Raw genomic sequence first — 16206 nt, forward strand, 5'->3', positions numbered from 1 at the left:
AAAAAATACTTGTGAAATGAAAATTCTGTTCCCTTCAGGAGCATTATCAATATTTACCCACAAAGATGATAGGTGCGAATGTGCAGTGGGATTATAGGAAAAAGGTGATCAATTAGCCATTAGAGTAGATTTAATACGGTTTTTTTTTTTAAAACGGAAAATATGTAATCAGTGCAGTATCTAGAGGTGGCGACATGGGCACTTGCCAAGGGCGTAGTAGTATGTAAGGGGCGCATTCGAGTTAAAATAAAAATTTGTAACTAGGTATTAAGATTCGATTATTAAAAAATATGGCAGTATTTTATTAACACGTAAAATGTAATATTATTATATTTATATAAAAATTATAGATAGGTACCTATGAAATAAAACCAAAATAAAATTCGCCAAGGGCACTACGGAGGGTAGTTACGGCACTGTATGTAATAATGGTTGGGTTTAATGAATAAAAGTAAATACAGTGATTATTACACTCTTTATATTCGTTCAAACTATATTCTTGCTTACCTTCATCTTCCATATATTTAACTTCAATATTATTATCCTCAATATTTAATTTTGACTTTTTTTTCTGGTAATTCATAATATCGATACAACAGGGTTGTATATCAATTTTTAAAGTTTCCAAAACGTTGTAAAAATCCTTTTCTTCATCGTTGCAAGTGTAGTAAGATAACTTTGCCAAAGAGAACATTTTACAGCTGTGAAAAACAATAAAGTGTTAATGATATTATATGTGAGCTATAATACTGTTATTAATATAAAATCAATATTAAAAATAATGATACAAGAACTACGATTGGTGTACCTAGTCTGATAGACCCGCGTAGTTTTCTGTCACGGTAAATTAAAAAATATAAATAATAACAACGAATGTCAACTAAATTGCAGTACCTAAGAAGAAAGTACACTAAAATATAAAGTATATTAAAATCATTAAGTATAATATTACTTATTTCATTCAAATACTATACAATATACTTACTAATAATACTGCAAAAACACTTAACTAATCCTATCAAATTATGCTGCTGCTCGTAAACCTATATTGATTGTGTTATTTTGGAGGGTGCCCTTAATCGCTAAAATTGATACCTGCAGGGCTACATTTGTAAGATGTAAACAGTATCAACACGCCGTTTATTCCGTTAATTTTTTATGTAAATTGCGGCCCCGGTAGGTATATTTTATACATACGTAAATTACGTCTATGGTTTTTTTTTATAAATTTTTGTTAAGTTTTTGTCGATTTATTATTGGTTCAGACATTCGTAAATGATTGCGATCTTTAAATTTTCTATACAAATTATTATTAAATTTCATAAAATACTTACACATTTTAACTTTAAAACACATAGCATTGAACAATTTTAAATATGATATTAATACTTATCTTGTAAATGAACAGCCTTTAGGAAATCAAATATATCCATGGTCCGCAATTTACGTACATTTCAAATATAACCGGGGGGCAATTCACATATCTTTTAAAATTACACTGGCTGCAATTTACATAATATATGACTAAATGACCTTTATTTTCCTCTCCAAATTGTTTTTCATAACAGTAATAAATAATACTTTCAAGTACATACACATATTTGATTTAGCAGTATGTTTTTTTTATAAAATTTATAATTATTATAGTACTTACGAACTAAATGAGTTTTTTCATTTTTTCAGTATACATATAAGAAATTGTTAATTTTCATAAACTATAGTGTTACCTCTATTGACATGTTACACAAATAAATTGATAAAATTAATGGTTCAATAAAATTTAATGGACCAGGTTAAGTTAGGGCCACTCAATCATGTTTAAGTGCTTATTAGCTTACTATTGATTCAATGTATGATGTTTAGTGATTGTTCTGGAAAATCGGAAACCCATTATAAGTATGATAGATCATTCTTAAAATTTTGAATTTCAATCATGCTACAATTTGAATTTTATTTTGTTTTGGAGTCACAACCAATGTTTTATTAATTCAGCGGTAAAGTGGACAAAAACGGTACCTATACTTGTTTACTATAAGAACTAGTTTTAAGTTTATATATAATATATAACTAGTTCATATTTAATGTCTTGAACTTAAACTGACTAACTTTTTTAAAATAATTTACTAATAGTTTTAAAAAGACAATTATTAACGAAGATGAATTTTTATAGATAATGATACTATAATATTGTGATCATGGAATTATGTTTAATCACTATAGCTTAGGTTTCAGTAATTGTCGAATAATCCACATTTTTTTTGAAAAAATAAATGATAAAGGTTACCAATTTAGTGAAACAATAAATGTATACACTATGTTTATATTATATATATACAATATACATATTACGTATAGGCAAGACGTATTCAAATATTTGAAATTTAAAATGCTTAATCGGTAAACGTCATTTATCGGCGACGATAGCGGTAGAATATTGCAGCTGCGAGCACAATAGGCAGAGAAAATACAATGAAATACATGGGTGTGATTATGCTGTGAACAAAATATTCCGTAGAAGACTCCAAAGAGAAATCGCTGTTTGGACTCCAACACGATAATACTGATATAGTTTTCTTTTTCGCTATTCGTGTGACACCATATGTTGGTAGTCTATTATATACATCGGCATAATACGAGTATGTGTTTTCATTGTGTGTGTGGATTTAACGACTGTTATAGCCCATACTGCAGAGTTGTGATTATTACTATTATTATTATTATTATATACCCTTGTAATAGTTTTCGGGCACTGGATAATATTGTTTTTTAAAAAAATGTCATTTTTAATCTTGGTTTAAGTAGCATCTAATATATATATGTATTCCGGGACATTAAAATATAAAGTCGGTAAAGATATGTATAATACATATGTATATTATATATTTATATATTATAATATATAATTATCTGAAAACGACAGTCCTCGAGTGAGAGATCATTACACACGACCGGTGTCGCAAAGTAATCTCAATAACTATCTGCACGGTCAAGTAGGAAAACCGATAATATAATATTATGTAGAAACGGTTAGATATGAAATAAAATTATATAATTACTAAGATTTTTCAGTTGAATATAAGGAGAAAAACATCTTTACCGCTAAATACGATTTAATGTATAAAATGACTTGTATACAAATTAATATAGCGTAGTATTTGGTTGAAAAAGGTAACACTCCCGCATGTATTGCAGTATATCGCTGACGGTCATCTCATTTTACGTCGATAGAGACATAACATTATTATCCTAAAGAAATTTCAAGTTTGAAATGACTTTTCAAATCAGCATGTAGATATATTTAATTTATTGCATTTTCTTAACCGTATAACAAACATTTTTTATGTGGTCTAGTCGGTTATATCCTAAGGAATTTTATAAGGAAACTTAAATGTGTCTACTACCTATAAGGCTTTTTAGTGTGTGCAAAATAAATTAATATTTGTGTATGTACACTAGTGTGTTACACATTTCGCCCGGCTTCCAAAAACCGTAACAATATACACACGTACAATCATGTCAAATAGTACAAATTGGTACGATTTTAGTGATTATACACTAATTTAGTTTTTAAATAAAAATATTATTCTGCTATGAAAAAAATGTGAGACTTTGGCTGGTCCGATATCGATTCAGTAAAATCATTAATTCAAAATTGTCCATTTTAATAGAAATTAAATTAAACAATCGAAAGTCTAGCACAATCTTGTTACAGCTTAATTAATAGTTTAAAACGGTTTTTTTTCTCGATTAGAATTGATTTTATTAAATTATTAAATAGTTAAGTACACAAAAATAATAGTTTTAATATATTAAAGCTCTAATAATAATACAAATATTAAATAAATATTTATGTAGCAAATAAAACATAGTATCAGTATAGGTACACGGTTGTTCAACAAAAGTTAGTAATGAGAAAATTATGCGTCGTTAATAAGCTTTTAATGCTGAAGTTGTCTTGTTTCAAATGTTAAGTATTGATCTTAACTAATTAAAATTCACATAAAACATACAAAAAAAAATATATATATCTTATTCAAAAAAATTTATTTGGATTGCGGTTGCGCGAATAAAGGAGTAAAAACTTTCCCTAAATGTGCACTTTGGTACTACCTATCTATCACATTAAACCGTTTTTTTAATCTAAGACCACCGAGTTGAGATATTTAGTGGTACCTACATATAAAGCGGGACACACTGTATATTTAGAAAAAATGATTATAATATAATTAAGAAATCAGTTTGTTCGTAAATTGGTTGCCGTAAACATTATTATACAATAATTAACTAGACCTAATTTATTCACCAAAAACTACATAAAATTGATAACTTAACTTTAACTTATTTGTCATGTAAAGCAATGCATAATACTTCATAATAACAGAGAATAAAAAACCTAATAACTATTTATAATTAATCAAGTTATTATACAGCCCACGTCTGCCGAATTAATTGAATACACCAAGCATGCAGAGAATCACTTTCGAAAAAAATTTAAAAATCCTTTTTCTTCCTAATCTAAACGCCTTATCTTATACTTGTCAGTTCTCGCCTACCCTTAAGATCGTAAGAATGCAATTTAAATAAAATAATATTTGATTATTTATATAAATAAAACAGACATACCTGAGTGTACAACACGAGATGAACAGTGCGATTGTATTCTCTTCCACAATAGATACCTCGAAGCCGTGACTCAAAAACGAGACTGAGTTAATTAAACAGTTTTAATTAAACAGATTTTTATAAGCCAGTTGTAATTTTTTTTTATTTTTTATTTTTTTTTTAATAACATTAATTATGATTTAATTTTTATGTAACAAACCATTCTATCTTATACAACTTAAGCATATTATTATACAATAATACCTAATACCTATGTAAGTATTATGTAATAATATCAAGAAACCATTAAATAGATTTATTTGCATTTTTATTTATAGTTGCCACTTATAATCTGGTATATCGTAAAACTCATTATACTTCTTAAAATACAATCTGGTGATAGTATAAACTGAAATAGTTAATAGGTACCTATATTAACATATTCAACTTTATTTAAATATTAGTATACTTATACGAGCAATTCCAGAAATGTTATGGTCACTGAGTAATTCTGGCGTTAGTAAAATAAATGCGAAATTGATCATACTGGGTAATGGATGATTAAAAGTCAAACTTATTTTTATAGTTTTTATACATAAATATTTAATTTTATTTCAAGTATACAAGATGTTAGGGAAGTTAGTACACTCATATATATTTCTATCTCTTGTTCACATCATTCACTAACCCATAGATATAGTATAGGTATTTGTACACAAAAACTGAACACCTATTGGATGCTTTTCCTAAAACACATATTTATTACATATAATATTAAGTAATTTTTTTGGTGTCAATGTAATTATAAACAATGCACAATATTTTTATTATATGCAAAATAGGAACTATATTATAAGACGATTCACGAAATTCACTTTCAAATTTTCTAAAAGCGTGGTAAATTATATATTACATTAAATAAACACAAATCAGTAGGTATATTTTATAAATTAAAATTGTATTAATTTTTATCAGGTTTCAACAATATAATATATTATATACTTATAGTCTATAAGTATAAATATAGGTTATAAATATATCGATATTATATAAATACTGTTGTAAAAAACTAATTTTCCGGGATGCCAAAATCAAAAAAAATCTGTGTGTGGTCAATTAAATACAAATCAATGACGCACTAAATATTGATAAAGAAAATTTCGGCAAAGTCTATTATTTACAGTTTTCTAAGAAAACGTTTCTCCAATCCCGTACACGGAAAACTGATTTTCCAGGGCATGTCGACATCAAACAAATTCTGAATTTGGTCAAACAAATACAAACAAATGACGTGCTAAATGTTGGCACCAGAAAATTTGCGGAAAGTCAATAATTAACAGGGTGGGGGGCTATGGAAACGTTTCCGCAGCCCCCCGCACGGAAAACCGATTTTCCGAGGTGAACCGACATCAAACAAATTCTGAATTTGGTCAAACAAATACAAACAAATGACGTACTAAATGTTGGCAAAAGAAAATTTGGGAAAAGTGAAATGTGGGGGGCTGGGGAAACGTACGTATTAAATTGTTCTTGTAAAAGCCAAAGTGTAATTTTAATTATAAAAATATATATTTTACAAATAGATAATAGCTGCTAATATAGTAATATGTGATAATAACGAATCAGTAATGGTGGGTATAGAAAAATACAAAATAGCAATAGCTGCTATTTATCACTGCTATTTTACAATAGCAATAGCAATAGCTATTGCTATTTAAATAAATAGCATTTTACCATCACTATACTGTTGGCGATACCATGACACATTGGCAAAATGGCAAACTAGTGAGCCCAGATAGATTAGATATACTACTCAAGCGCTCCCCGTGTTTGACTCGAGTTTTATCAATTGATAGTTTCGATTTTTATACTATCGATAATTTACAAGATCGATACTTACATTTTGGATAATTATTTATTTTTTATTATTTATAAAATAGTATAATATATTAGTTTGTTTAATATATTTTTAGAATAGGTTACGATTTAAATTTTAAGACACAAAATAATTGCTAAACGTAATTGATTATATTTAATGATTATAATTGATTTTAAGCCCATAAAAAAGATTAAATAGAAAGGCAACTCCCGCAGCACGTTTAGATACTCTACTCTGAGCACTCCCGTGTTTCACTCAAGTTTTAACAATTGATAGTTTCGATTTTTATAATATCGATAATATACTCGATCGATAATAATATTAGCGATTATTATTTATAAAATATTATAAATATATTATTTTATTTGATATATTTTTAAAGTAGGTTACACTTTAGATCATAAAACATAATATTAATAATAATATTTATTAAACATTATTGATTTATTATTATTTTTATTTTTTTTTTTATAACAATTATACACAATATGGACATTAACTATAAATTACATATTAAATTAAACATAATTAACATTTTGTCATGGTATACAATTGGTTTTTTATTATTGGATCAGTTGTGTTATATTTTTCATCTTTAGTTAGTATTCGGTTGATATGATTTATATAAGAATAAATTAGCAAATTAGTTTTTTTCTTTATAAATATATCAGTTAAATAACGATAAGGACAAGTTAAATAATAAATTGGTAAATACTGAACAAGTGATTCATTAGAGATTTTATAAGATTATTACTTTTGAACACAAATTTATAGAAATTAAAATTAAACATTTGTATAATGTGAGTAAAAATACTCATATCTTCTTCATTAGGATATTGTAAGTTGTAGTCTTCATACATACGCGCTCGAATAAACTGCATCTGAATGCATAGTTGTCATACAATGATTGCAATTTTTGTTTTTTTTTTTAAACATTTTTCATGACTCATCCAGTGACATTTTCTCTGCTATTTGAATTTATTGAAGCATATGGTGGTTGATAAAGAATAGCAATTGCTAATGTAATGATACCATCTTCAGCATCCTCTAAAGGATGAATACCAGTTAGGTTATCATCAAGGCTAGGATTTATATGCAACAGCATGTTTTTTTTGCGGCTTCTGGGTATTGATTTTGTCAGTTATCTCCTCGAATCACCTCATGAAGAGATAGATAGTGGTGTTTTTATTTTGCATGTTTTTGCATATTTTGGATAAAATGCATATTATTTCATATATTGAATGAAATGAATATTATTGCATATTTTGATTAAAATAATGCAAAAAATGCATGTTTTATAGTATATTTCGTAATTAATATTTTGTATTTAATTCAAGCCCTGCTGATTAAAGTATAATTTTATTTTTCAATTATATTATATTAAAAGAGACAAATGGTTTTTGTAAGTATATTTTTGTGTTTATCTTATAAAAATTTAAATGCATATTTTTGCATATTTTGGTAAATAAAATACATATTTTACAATTTTTTATTACATACAAATCCAGCCCTGGTTATCATTAAATAAAAATTCCTTTAAATTTTTTGAGTGAGCCCAATTATATTTTGTAACGAAACTGTTTACCGACCACCAACGACAACAGATTAGGCGCCTCCTCTCAACCATTTCCACCATTTTACGGCAAGCGACTCGGTGGACCGTGAAGCCATAATAACATAATCTATACGACATAGGTACGTATTCAATTTTTTTTATGTTCAAAATAAATTAGTTGGTTATTATTAATATATTTTTAAAAGGTCCTAAATCGGGATTAACCATAATTAACTTTTATATAAATTGAATATTTCAATGACGATTCATGTTTTCAATAACAATAATATTAAAATTTTATATTTCAACGCAATGACAAGTGTTCATTATTTATATTGAAAAATATGTTGGAACTCCTCCCCTCTAAATTTTTTTTTTACAGTTACAGTCTTGCTTCAAGTTAAATAAATTATAGGTTTTATTTATTACTAAAATATAGACGTAGATCATTCACTTGAAGTAGATTCATAGTCTCATAACTCATAAAATATCTATATGTACCTATTTATTACTATGGCTCAGATTTATATGTATTTATGCAAGTAAAATATGTACATAAATATGTGCTAAAAAACTCAAAATATGTATTTCACTCGGGGTTTCTAGAGTGCGTCCCGAAATGACCCTTTTTTAATGTTCCTAGTGCATCCAGAATAAGGTATAATCCGAGTGCGTCCCAAGAAAAAAGGTCATATTTTTTACATAGCCTGAATGCGTCCCAGTTCATTTAGAATTACCCAGGGTGCACCATAAGGAGATGAACTGGCTTACACCCCAAAAATATTATTTTTATTATTATAATTATTTATTTATTTAAGCTTACACCGTTAAGGTTAGGTGAGCATACATTTTATCAAAAAATGTTTTGTTATTATTATATATTTATATAGGCTGGTGTTTAAATGCCATTCTTTTGACAAAATCGAATCTTGATATTTTATTATTTTTTTTTTAAATTGTTTTATATTGTCTTCGATGTATGTAATTTTCTTGCACGTACTTCCTTTTGGTTTTTTTGTTGTTTGTGTGGCCGTTCGGATTGCTATTTTAGTATCAATTTGATTTTTTTTAATACTTCCAAAAATGTATATATGTCTGGGTGATGTGTATAAAATAATGAGTTGTACTTGGAATGAAAGCTTTCACAGGCATTTATTGTTCTTTCAGAACTACTATTCATTTCGGCCCACATGGAAATAGGAAATTTTGCTACAGAATCTATATAATTATTAATGAGGGGGCCGAAGTATAATATTAATAACATACGAGCTCGGACACCTAACTTTTATTTTACGCCGCTAACACCTAGGTCTAAAAAATATATTATAGAGGACGAACTGGGTGTGTAGTGGTGTAATAGCTCGAACAGTAGTGGTCGGGATCGCCTAGCAATTACTGTCGGCTATGTAGTGATTGTTGTGGATTATGTGTATTTGTGTATTAATGTGTGTATGTATGTGGGTGTGTGTACAATAAAACAATAATAATAAAATGGTAACACGGTTTTTGGTAAATAAGTTGCTGTTGCTGTATAATACACAATAATAATAATGACACAAATATATAAAAAATCACAGCAACACAGATGTAAAAATTATGATAATAAATAAATAAATAATAATAATTAGTTCACGGCTCTTATAGCCAGCAGTATAAAATAATAATAATTAGCGCACGGCTCTTATAGCCAGTAGCATAGAATAAAATAAATAATAAAATAATAATGTACAACCCTTATGGCTGATCAGAATAAATTACAATAATATTATAGGCAGCTGTTTAAGCTGTTAGCTCGTGTGAACTTAAGTATAAAATATAAAAAGAATACGTGGCCCTTATCTCTTAACAGATTCAATATAAAATAAATAACAACAAAAAGAATAATAAAAACTTACAGTTGTGGAGCGCAGTCTAGCTAGCTGGTCCTGTGCTAAAATGATATAAAATAATACACAATAATATAATAATAATAAGTGACGATTTACACACGTAAAATCAACACAACAATATAATAATAATGCCCTTGTGGCTCACAATAATAAAAAGATAATGTAATTAATAATAATATAATAATACGCTGTGGCGATTAGCGCCCACGCAATGTGATATAAAATATAAGTATAATGTATAAAAAAGGAGGTATACGTGGCGGTCGGCGCCAGCGACGATCACACAACAAAAATAAAAAAATACGATTTTACTCGATACAATATTAATAATTGCGGCGGACTATCTCACACGACGGACGGAGAAAGACAAAAATTGCGGCGGCCGTGTCCAGTAATATCCGCGTAGGCGGCGGCGTGCGATAACATTTAATCTACATATTATATAACTCACAAGACACATTCAATACGAAAATAAAACAATACAATAAGTGATATAATATGTGTGTGTGTGACCAGCTGTCCTCTGTGCCCAGTGATAATGCTAATTAAAAAATATCGATTATTATGTTGCGGCGGCAACATTCTCCCCCCGTTGAAAGTCCTGGGTTTCAACAACTGGTGCGATATCCTTATCGGTCGGTAGCCTACATAGTTTTATGACTGGACGACGCATATGCGTCCCGTTTGCTGTCCTTAGTGTGACAACGCGTACTACACCATCAGAACCCGGATGTAGTTCCACAATTATACCTAACTTCCACCTGGCTGGAGGCATACAGTCATCCTTTATAATTACAACATCGCCCTTTGCTAGCTGTGCGCTCTTACTCGTCCATTTACCACGAATTTGGATCTGTGGCAGATACTCATTTGACCAACGCTTCCAGAAGGTTTGCATCAAATTCTGAACAAGTTGCCATCTACGCAGACCTTTGGGCTCTTCCTTAGTTATATCCGGTTCATCTGGTAATAGCATAGCACCTCCAATCAAGAAATGTGATGGGGTTAACACAGCCAAGTCGGAAGGGTCACTATTCAGTGGTGTCATCGGTCTCGAATTTAGGCATGCCTCAATTTGGCAGAGTAGTGTTCGCATTTCCGTGCTCGTGAGTTTGTGATCAGATATTACTCTCTTCAGGTGATGTTTCATACTCTTTACAGCACTCTCCCATATGCCACCAAAATGAGGAGCAGAGGGTGGGTTAAAGTGCCATTCAATACCTTCCTTCTCTAAATCATCACTGGCTTTCTTCATCATTGAGACTAACTCTTTTTGAGCGCCAACAAAGTTTGTGCCGTTGTCGCTATACAGCTTAGCACATTTTCCTCTTCTAGCCATAAAGCAACGCAGTGTTGCCACGAAAGATCTACTTGAAAGATCGTCAACCAACTCTAAATGTACGGCCTTTGTGGAGAAGCACACAAATATCGCAATCCAAGCCTTTTTGGCAGCCACGCGCCTCAAACCACTTCGAATAAAAATAGGACCAGCAAAATCTACGCCTGTTACTGTAAAAGGTCTAGTACACTGAACTCGATCTCTTGGGAGTGCTGCCATAATTGGGTGGTTAAAACGTGGATGAGATTTTGTACATTGAACACAACGCCATACCACTGACCTCGCAGTTACTCGGCCTAAAAGTGGCCAATACAGACGCCTTACTTCCGATAATAAGAGCTGAGGTCCTCCGTGAAGTAGCTCCAGGTGATATTTTTCAAATATCATTCTGGTTACTTTATGAGCCGCAGGTAGTACAACTGGGTGTTTGCGTTCTTCAACCATGTCTGAGTTCTCGAGTCTTCCACCTACAAGTATTAAGTCATCGCGCAGGAAGGGATTCAAGCTCCGCAACTTGCTATTCTTTGATACTTCTTGTCCCTTTTCTAGTGACGAGATCTCCTTGCTAAAACACTCAGCTTGAACCATTCTTAAAATTGTTTTCCTCGCTTCGTTCAAGTTGGGTATCCTTAAAGATTGAGGGCCTTTGATCATCTTACGCAGGTACTTCGAATAGATCGTTAACCAAGCCACTCCTCGTAGCATTCGGTTCCATTCAGAGTAGTGTTTTAATATACCGTTTACTGGGTTAGTCGCCGCAAGTACTAGTTTCACTTCACGTACTTCAGGCAGCTCTTCCTCCGCATGGGTTATCGGATTTAGGATCCAATCTTTCTCATCGCCTTCCAACCAGGCAGGTCCGTTCCACCACAATCTTGACATTAATAGCTCTTCTGGCCTTAAACCTCTTGAAGGAATATCCGCTGGGTTTTCCTGTGACCCTATGTGGTTCCACTGTTTCACCTCTGTGACATCCATGATTTGTGATACTCGATTAGCAACGTATGTTTTTAGCCGGCTGCTTTGGCTGTTCAACCATCCTAGTACTATTGTTGAGTCCGTCCATAGTTTAAACTGATGAACGTTGATTTGCCATGACTCGGAAACCCGTTGAGCCAGCTCAGCTAATAACAATGCACCGTTCAACTCAAGCCGCGGAATTGTGCTTCCCTTTAACGGGGCTACTCGGGTTTTTGCACATAGAAGCCTGGAATGCCATTTTCCATCACTACCGTGAGAACGAATGTAGATACAGGCGCCATACGCTTCTTCGGAGGCGTCACAAAATCCATGTACATCTATGATATTGGCACGTTCAGGTATAGCTTTCCTGGGAATGGATAATGCTCTTACTCGCTCAAGCTCCTCATAAAATTGACTCCATCTTTGCCGGATGCCTACGGGAAGTCTTGCGTCCCAGTCTATCTTCATGGACCACAGCTGTTGTAGAAATATTTTCCCTCTCACTAGAACTGGTGACAGGAATCCGAGTGGATCGAAGATTCTGTTCAGGTCGGCGAGTATGGCTCTTTTAGATAGCGCGCCTTCTGTGGATCGTGATACGATTTCATATTGAAAATGGTCTGCGACTGGCTTCCATTGCAACCCTAGTGACTTGACTGTATCATCGTCTCCTATGTTTAATACGAACAAAGGGTCATCAACATGCTTAGACATGTTTTGAAGAACCAACTCGGAATTAGAACACCATTTCCTCAACGGTAACTTTGCTGAATCTAGCACTGCTCTGACGTCTCCTTGCAATTGACAGCAGTCCTCCTCTGTGTCGGCTCCCGTCATTAGATCATCCATGTAAAAATCCTCGGCGATCACCTTTGAAGCCTTCGGGTAGTCATTCTGGACACTTTCTGCGAGTGCTATAAGACAATAGGTGGACAAGAATGAGGCAGGGGTCGTTCCGTACGTAACTGTAGTAAGTTGATATGAACGGAGTAGTTCTTCAGGGCTGGATCTCCAAACAATTCTTTGTAGGTCCCAGTCTTCTCTTCCCACCTTTATTTGCCGAAACATTTTTTCTATGTCGGAAGTTACGACAAATTGATGCTTGCGGAAGCGAACTAGTATAGAAAATAAATCTTGCTGGACAGTTGGACCGCATCTCAATACATCATTAAGGGATACACCAGATGTGCTCTTCGCCGAAGCGTCAAAAACTACTCGGACCTTTGTTGTCAAGCTTGACGCCTTTGTTACCGAATGGTGCGGTAGATAAAAGTGATTCTGAGTCTGAATCGAATTCTCCAAAACTTCAACCATATGTCCCAATTCAATATATTCATTCATAAAACGTATATACTCCTTCTTCAAGTTCTCATCATTTTGCAATCTTTTCTCTACATTCAGGAACCGGGCAGTCGCCATAGGCAATGTTGCGCCTAATTCACTGATTTTCTGCTTAATAGGAAGTCGTACCACGAAACGCCCCTCTTCATCACGAGTTGTATATTGCTTAAAATGTTGGACTGTTTCCTGTTCTTCTTGACTTCTCTTATTCGCCCTCGATGTCCGGCCGTAGCTTGCATCCTCAATGGTACTGAGAACCTTCCACTCTTCCTCTATCGTTTGGCCCATTGAAAGAAGTGTTGGTGCATGTTGGTTAGAAAGTTCTCCCGTCACTAGCCATCCGAAATTGCTCTCATATAGGGTAACTGAACCTATATTTAATGGTATTTTCCTTGTTCCCAAAACATCAAAGAACGAGCCACCTCCAATCAGTAAATCAATACCTTGCGGGTGGTGGAAGTCCGGATCAGCTAGACATGGAAACACAAATCCTGTATAACCCAGCCATCTGTTGGTTCTGGACAAGAAGCTAGTTCTCCTACGATATTAGGCAATACATAACAGGAAATCATAATACTGAATGCACTAGTTCTTGATTCAATTTTCAACTCACTACACGACCTTGCTCTTAAACGATTATCTCCAATACCACTTATTGGCAATGAAGACCTCTTACATGTTAACTGCAGTAAGTTTGCATATTTCCTCGAAACAAAGTTAACCTGGGAGCCACTATCCAAGATGGCCCTGCACTGGTGACGTACACCATTTTTGTCTCGAACCGTAATTAAAGCTGTCGCAAGAAATACGTGTGCATTTTTCATGGCGGTTTCTGCTGGTACCGGTGCAGATACTAGGATTCCAGACGTAGATGGTATCTGACCCTTATCTGACTGTTGCCCTTGGAGCTCCTTTTTCTCTTCAGTTCTTTCCTTCTTTTCAAAATGCAGTAATGAATGATGATTCCGGTTGCACGTTCGACATCTATAGGTCGATCTACAAACATTCGCCATATGCCCAGTGGACAAACAATTGAAACATATACCCTTTCCCTGGACAAATGAGAGGCGTGTATTTATAGGTACTGCCTTGAACTCTTCACAATTAAATAGTTTATGTGGCTTAGTGCAGTAATGACAGGATACTATATCAGCAGCTGCTACAAGAGCTCGCCTTGGTTCAGTTGACGAATGTTTGACACTACTTCTCTTTGTTGTTTCACTACTCGAATTTGCCTTAGTATCTCCTTTTGACCCGGACGCTGCTTCTGAAGATTCAAAGGCTACACACCGACTGGATAAGAATTTCTCTAAGTCACAATACTTAGGGAGTTGGGTGTTTTGTTGTCTTAATTGCCAGCCATGGCTGGTAGCAGCATCTAAGCGGCTTACGATTATCGTGACCAACCACGCATCCCAATGTTCCGTAGTAGGCTGATTCAGAACTCTTAGTGCTGCAACATGAGCACTGACATGGGCATGTAATGCTGAAGTTCTTGAAGTTTTAGCTGTCGGCTGCTCTACATACGGTGATTCCAGAAGAGACCGAATGTGCGATTGAATGACAAGACTGCGATTGTCATATCGTTGTTTCAGGCGTTCTATGGCCACTTCATAATTAGCATCTGTCATTGGAATCGACTTGATTAGGTCTAACGCTGGACCACTAATACTTGATCGGAGATAGTAGAATTTTTGTGCAGGTGAAAATCCACCATCATCATTGTATCATAGCTCGGAAACAATCGAAAAATGGCTCCCAATCTTGGATATCACCGCCAAATGTGTGGTAGCGTAATAATTGGCAATTGGGCACGGCTGTGACCCGTTGACATATTATTGAAGGTTGAGTTGTGACAGCTGCTGTTGACACTCTTCTTTGCATTTACTATTTCTTGAATGTTAGAACGAATATTAAAATAATCGAATTCGAACCTATTCCGCTCCTCTTCTTCCTTATCGAGATCATCGACCACAATCAATTCCAATTGTGTCTGTATGTCGTCAAATTTTTGGTTTAAACGCGGCAACTCTTCTTGGCGAAATTCCAATAGTGATATAGCGTCAACTGTTGGATCAAATCCTTCAACAAAGTTTTTCATACGCGTAAGAGACGCCTTAATGATGCCACGCTTTTTCCTAAGCTCCTTGACCTGAACTACCATAATATCATCTAACCCCATGTTGATGATAAATAGTTAATCTCAGCAATAAATATAGAATATATTGAAATTAATGTGATTTTAATCTGACGGATAGACAAATTACTTACAATAGGTCTTATACTTCTTTCTCAACTGTAAAATTCACAAATAATAAAACACAACAAATCACAATATATAAATAAAAAACAATCACGTCGAGGTCACCAAAATGAGGGGGCCGAAGTATAATATTAATAACATACGAGCTCGGACACCTAACTTTTATTTTACGCCGCTAACACCTAGGTCTAAAAAATATATTATAGAGGACGAACTGGGTGTGTAGTGGTGTAATAGCTCGAACAGTAGTGGTCGGGATCGCCTAGCAATTACTGTCGGCTATGTAGTGATTGTTGTGGATTATGTGTATTTGTGTATTAATGTGTGTATGTATGTGGGTGTGTGTACAATAAAACAATAATAATAAAATGGTAA

General features: G+C 33.0%; 1 protein-coding gene across 1 annotated transcript; it reads right to left on the reverse strand.

The window, feature by feature from the left end:
- Positions 1–507: 507 nt before the first annotated feature.
- On the reverse strand, positions 508–15199 carry LOC126553738 (uncharacterized; the record flags this gene model as incomplete). The annotated part of the gene is made up of 3 exons (XM_050208855.1): positions 14190–15199; positions 10681–14106; positions 508–701 (listed from the first exon to the last, which is right to left on the reverse strand). Coding segments are annotated over exons 1-3 (4630 nt in total), but the record flags the coding sequence as incomplete, so codon positions are not given.
- Between the last annotated feature and the right edge of the window lie 1007 nt (positions 15200–16206).

The sequence above is a fragment of the Aphis gossypii genome, unplaced genomic scaffold (genome assembly GCF_020184175.1).
Source record: "Aphis gossypii isolate Hap1 unplaced genomic scaffold, ASM2018417v2 Contig00322, whole genome shotgun sequence".
NCBI classification, from domain to species: domain Eukaryota; kingdom Metazoa; phylum Arthropoda; class Insecta; order Hemiptera; family Aphididae; genus Aphis; species Aphis gossypii.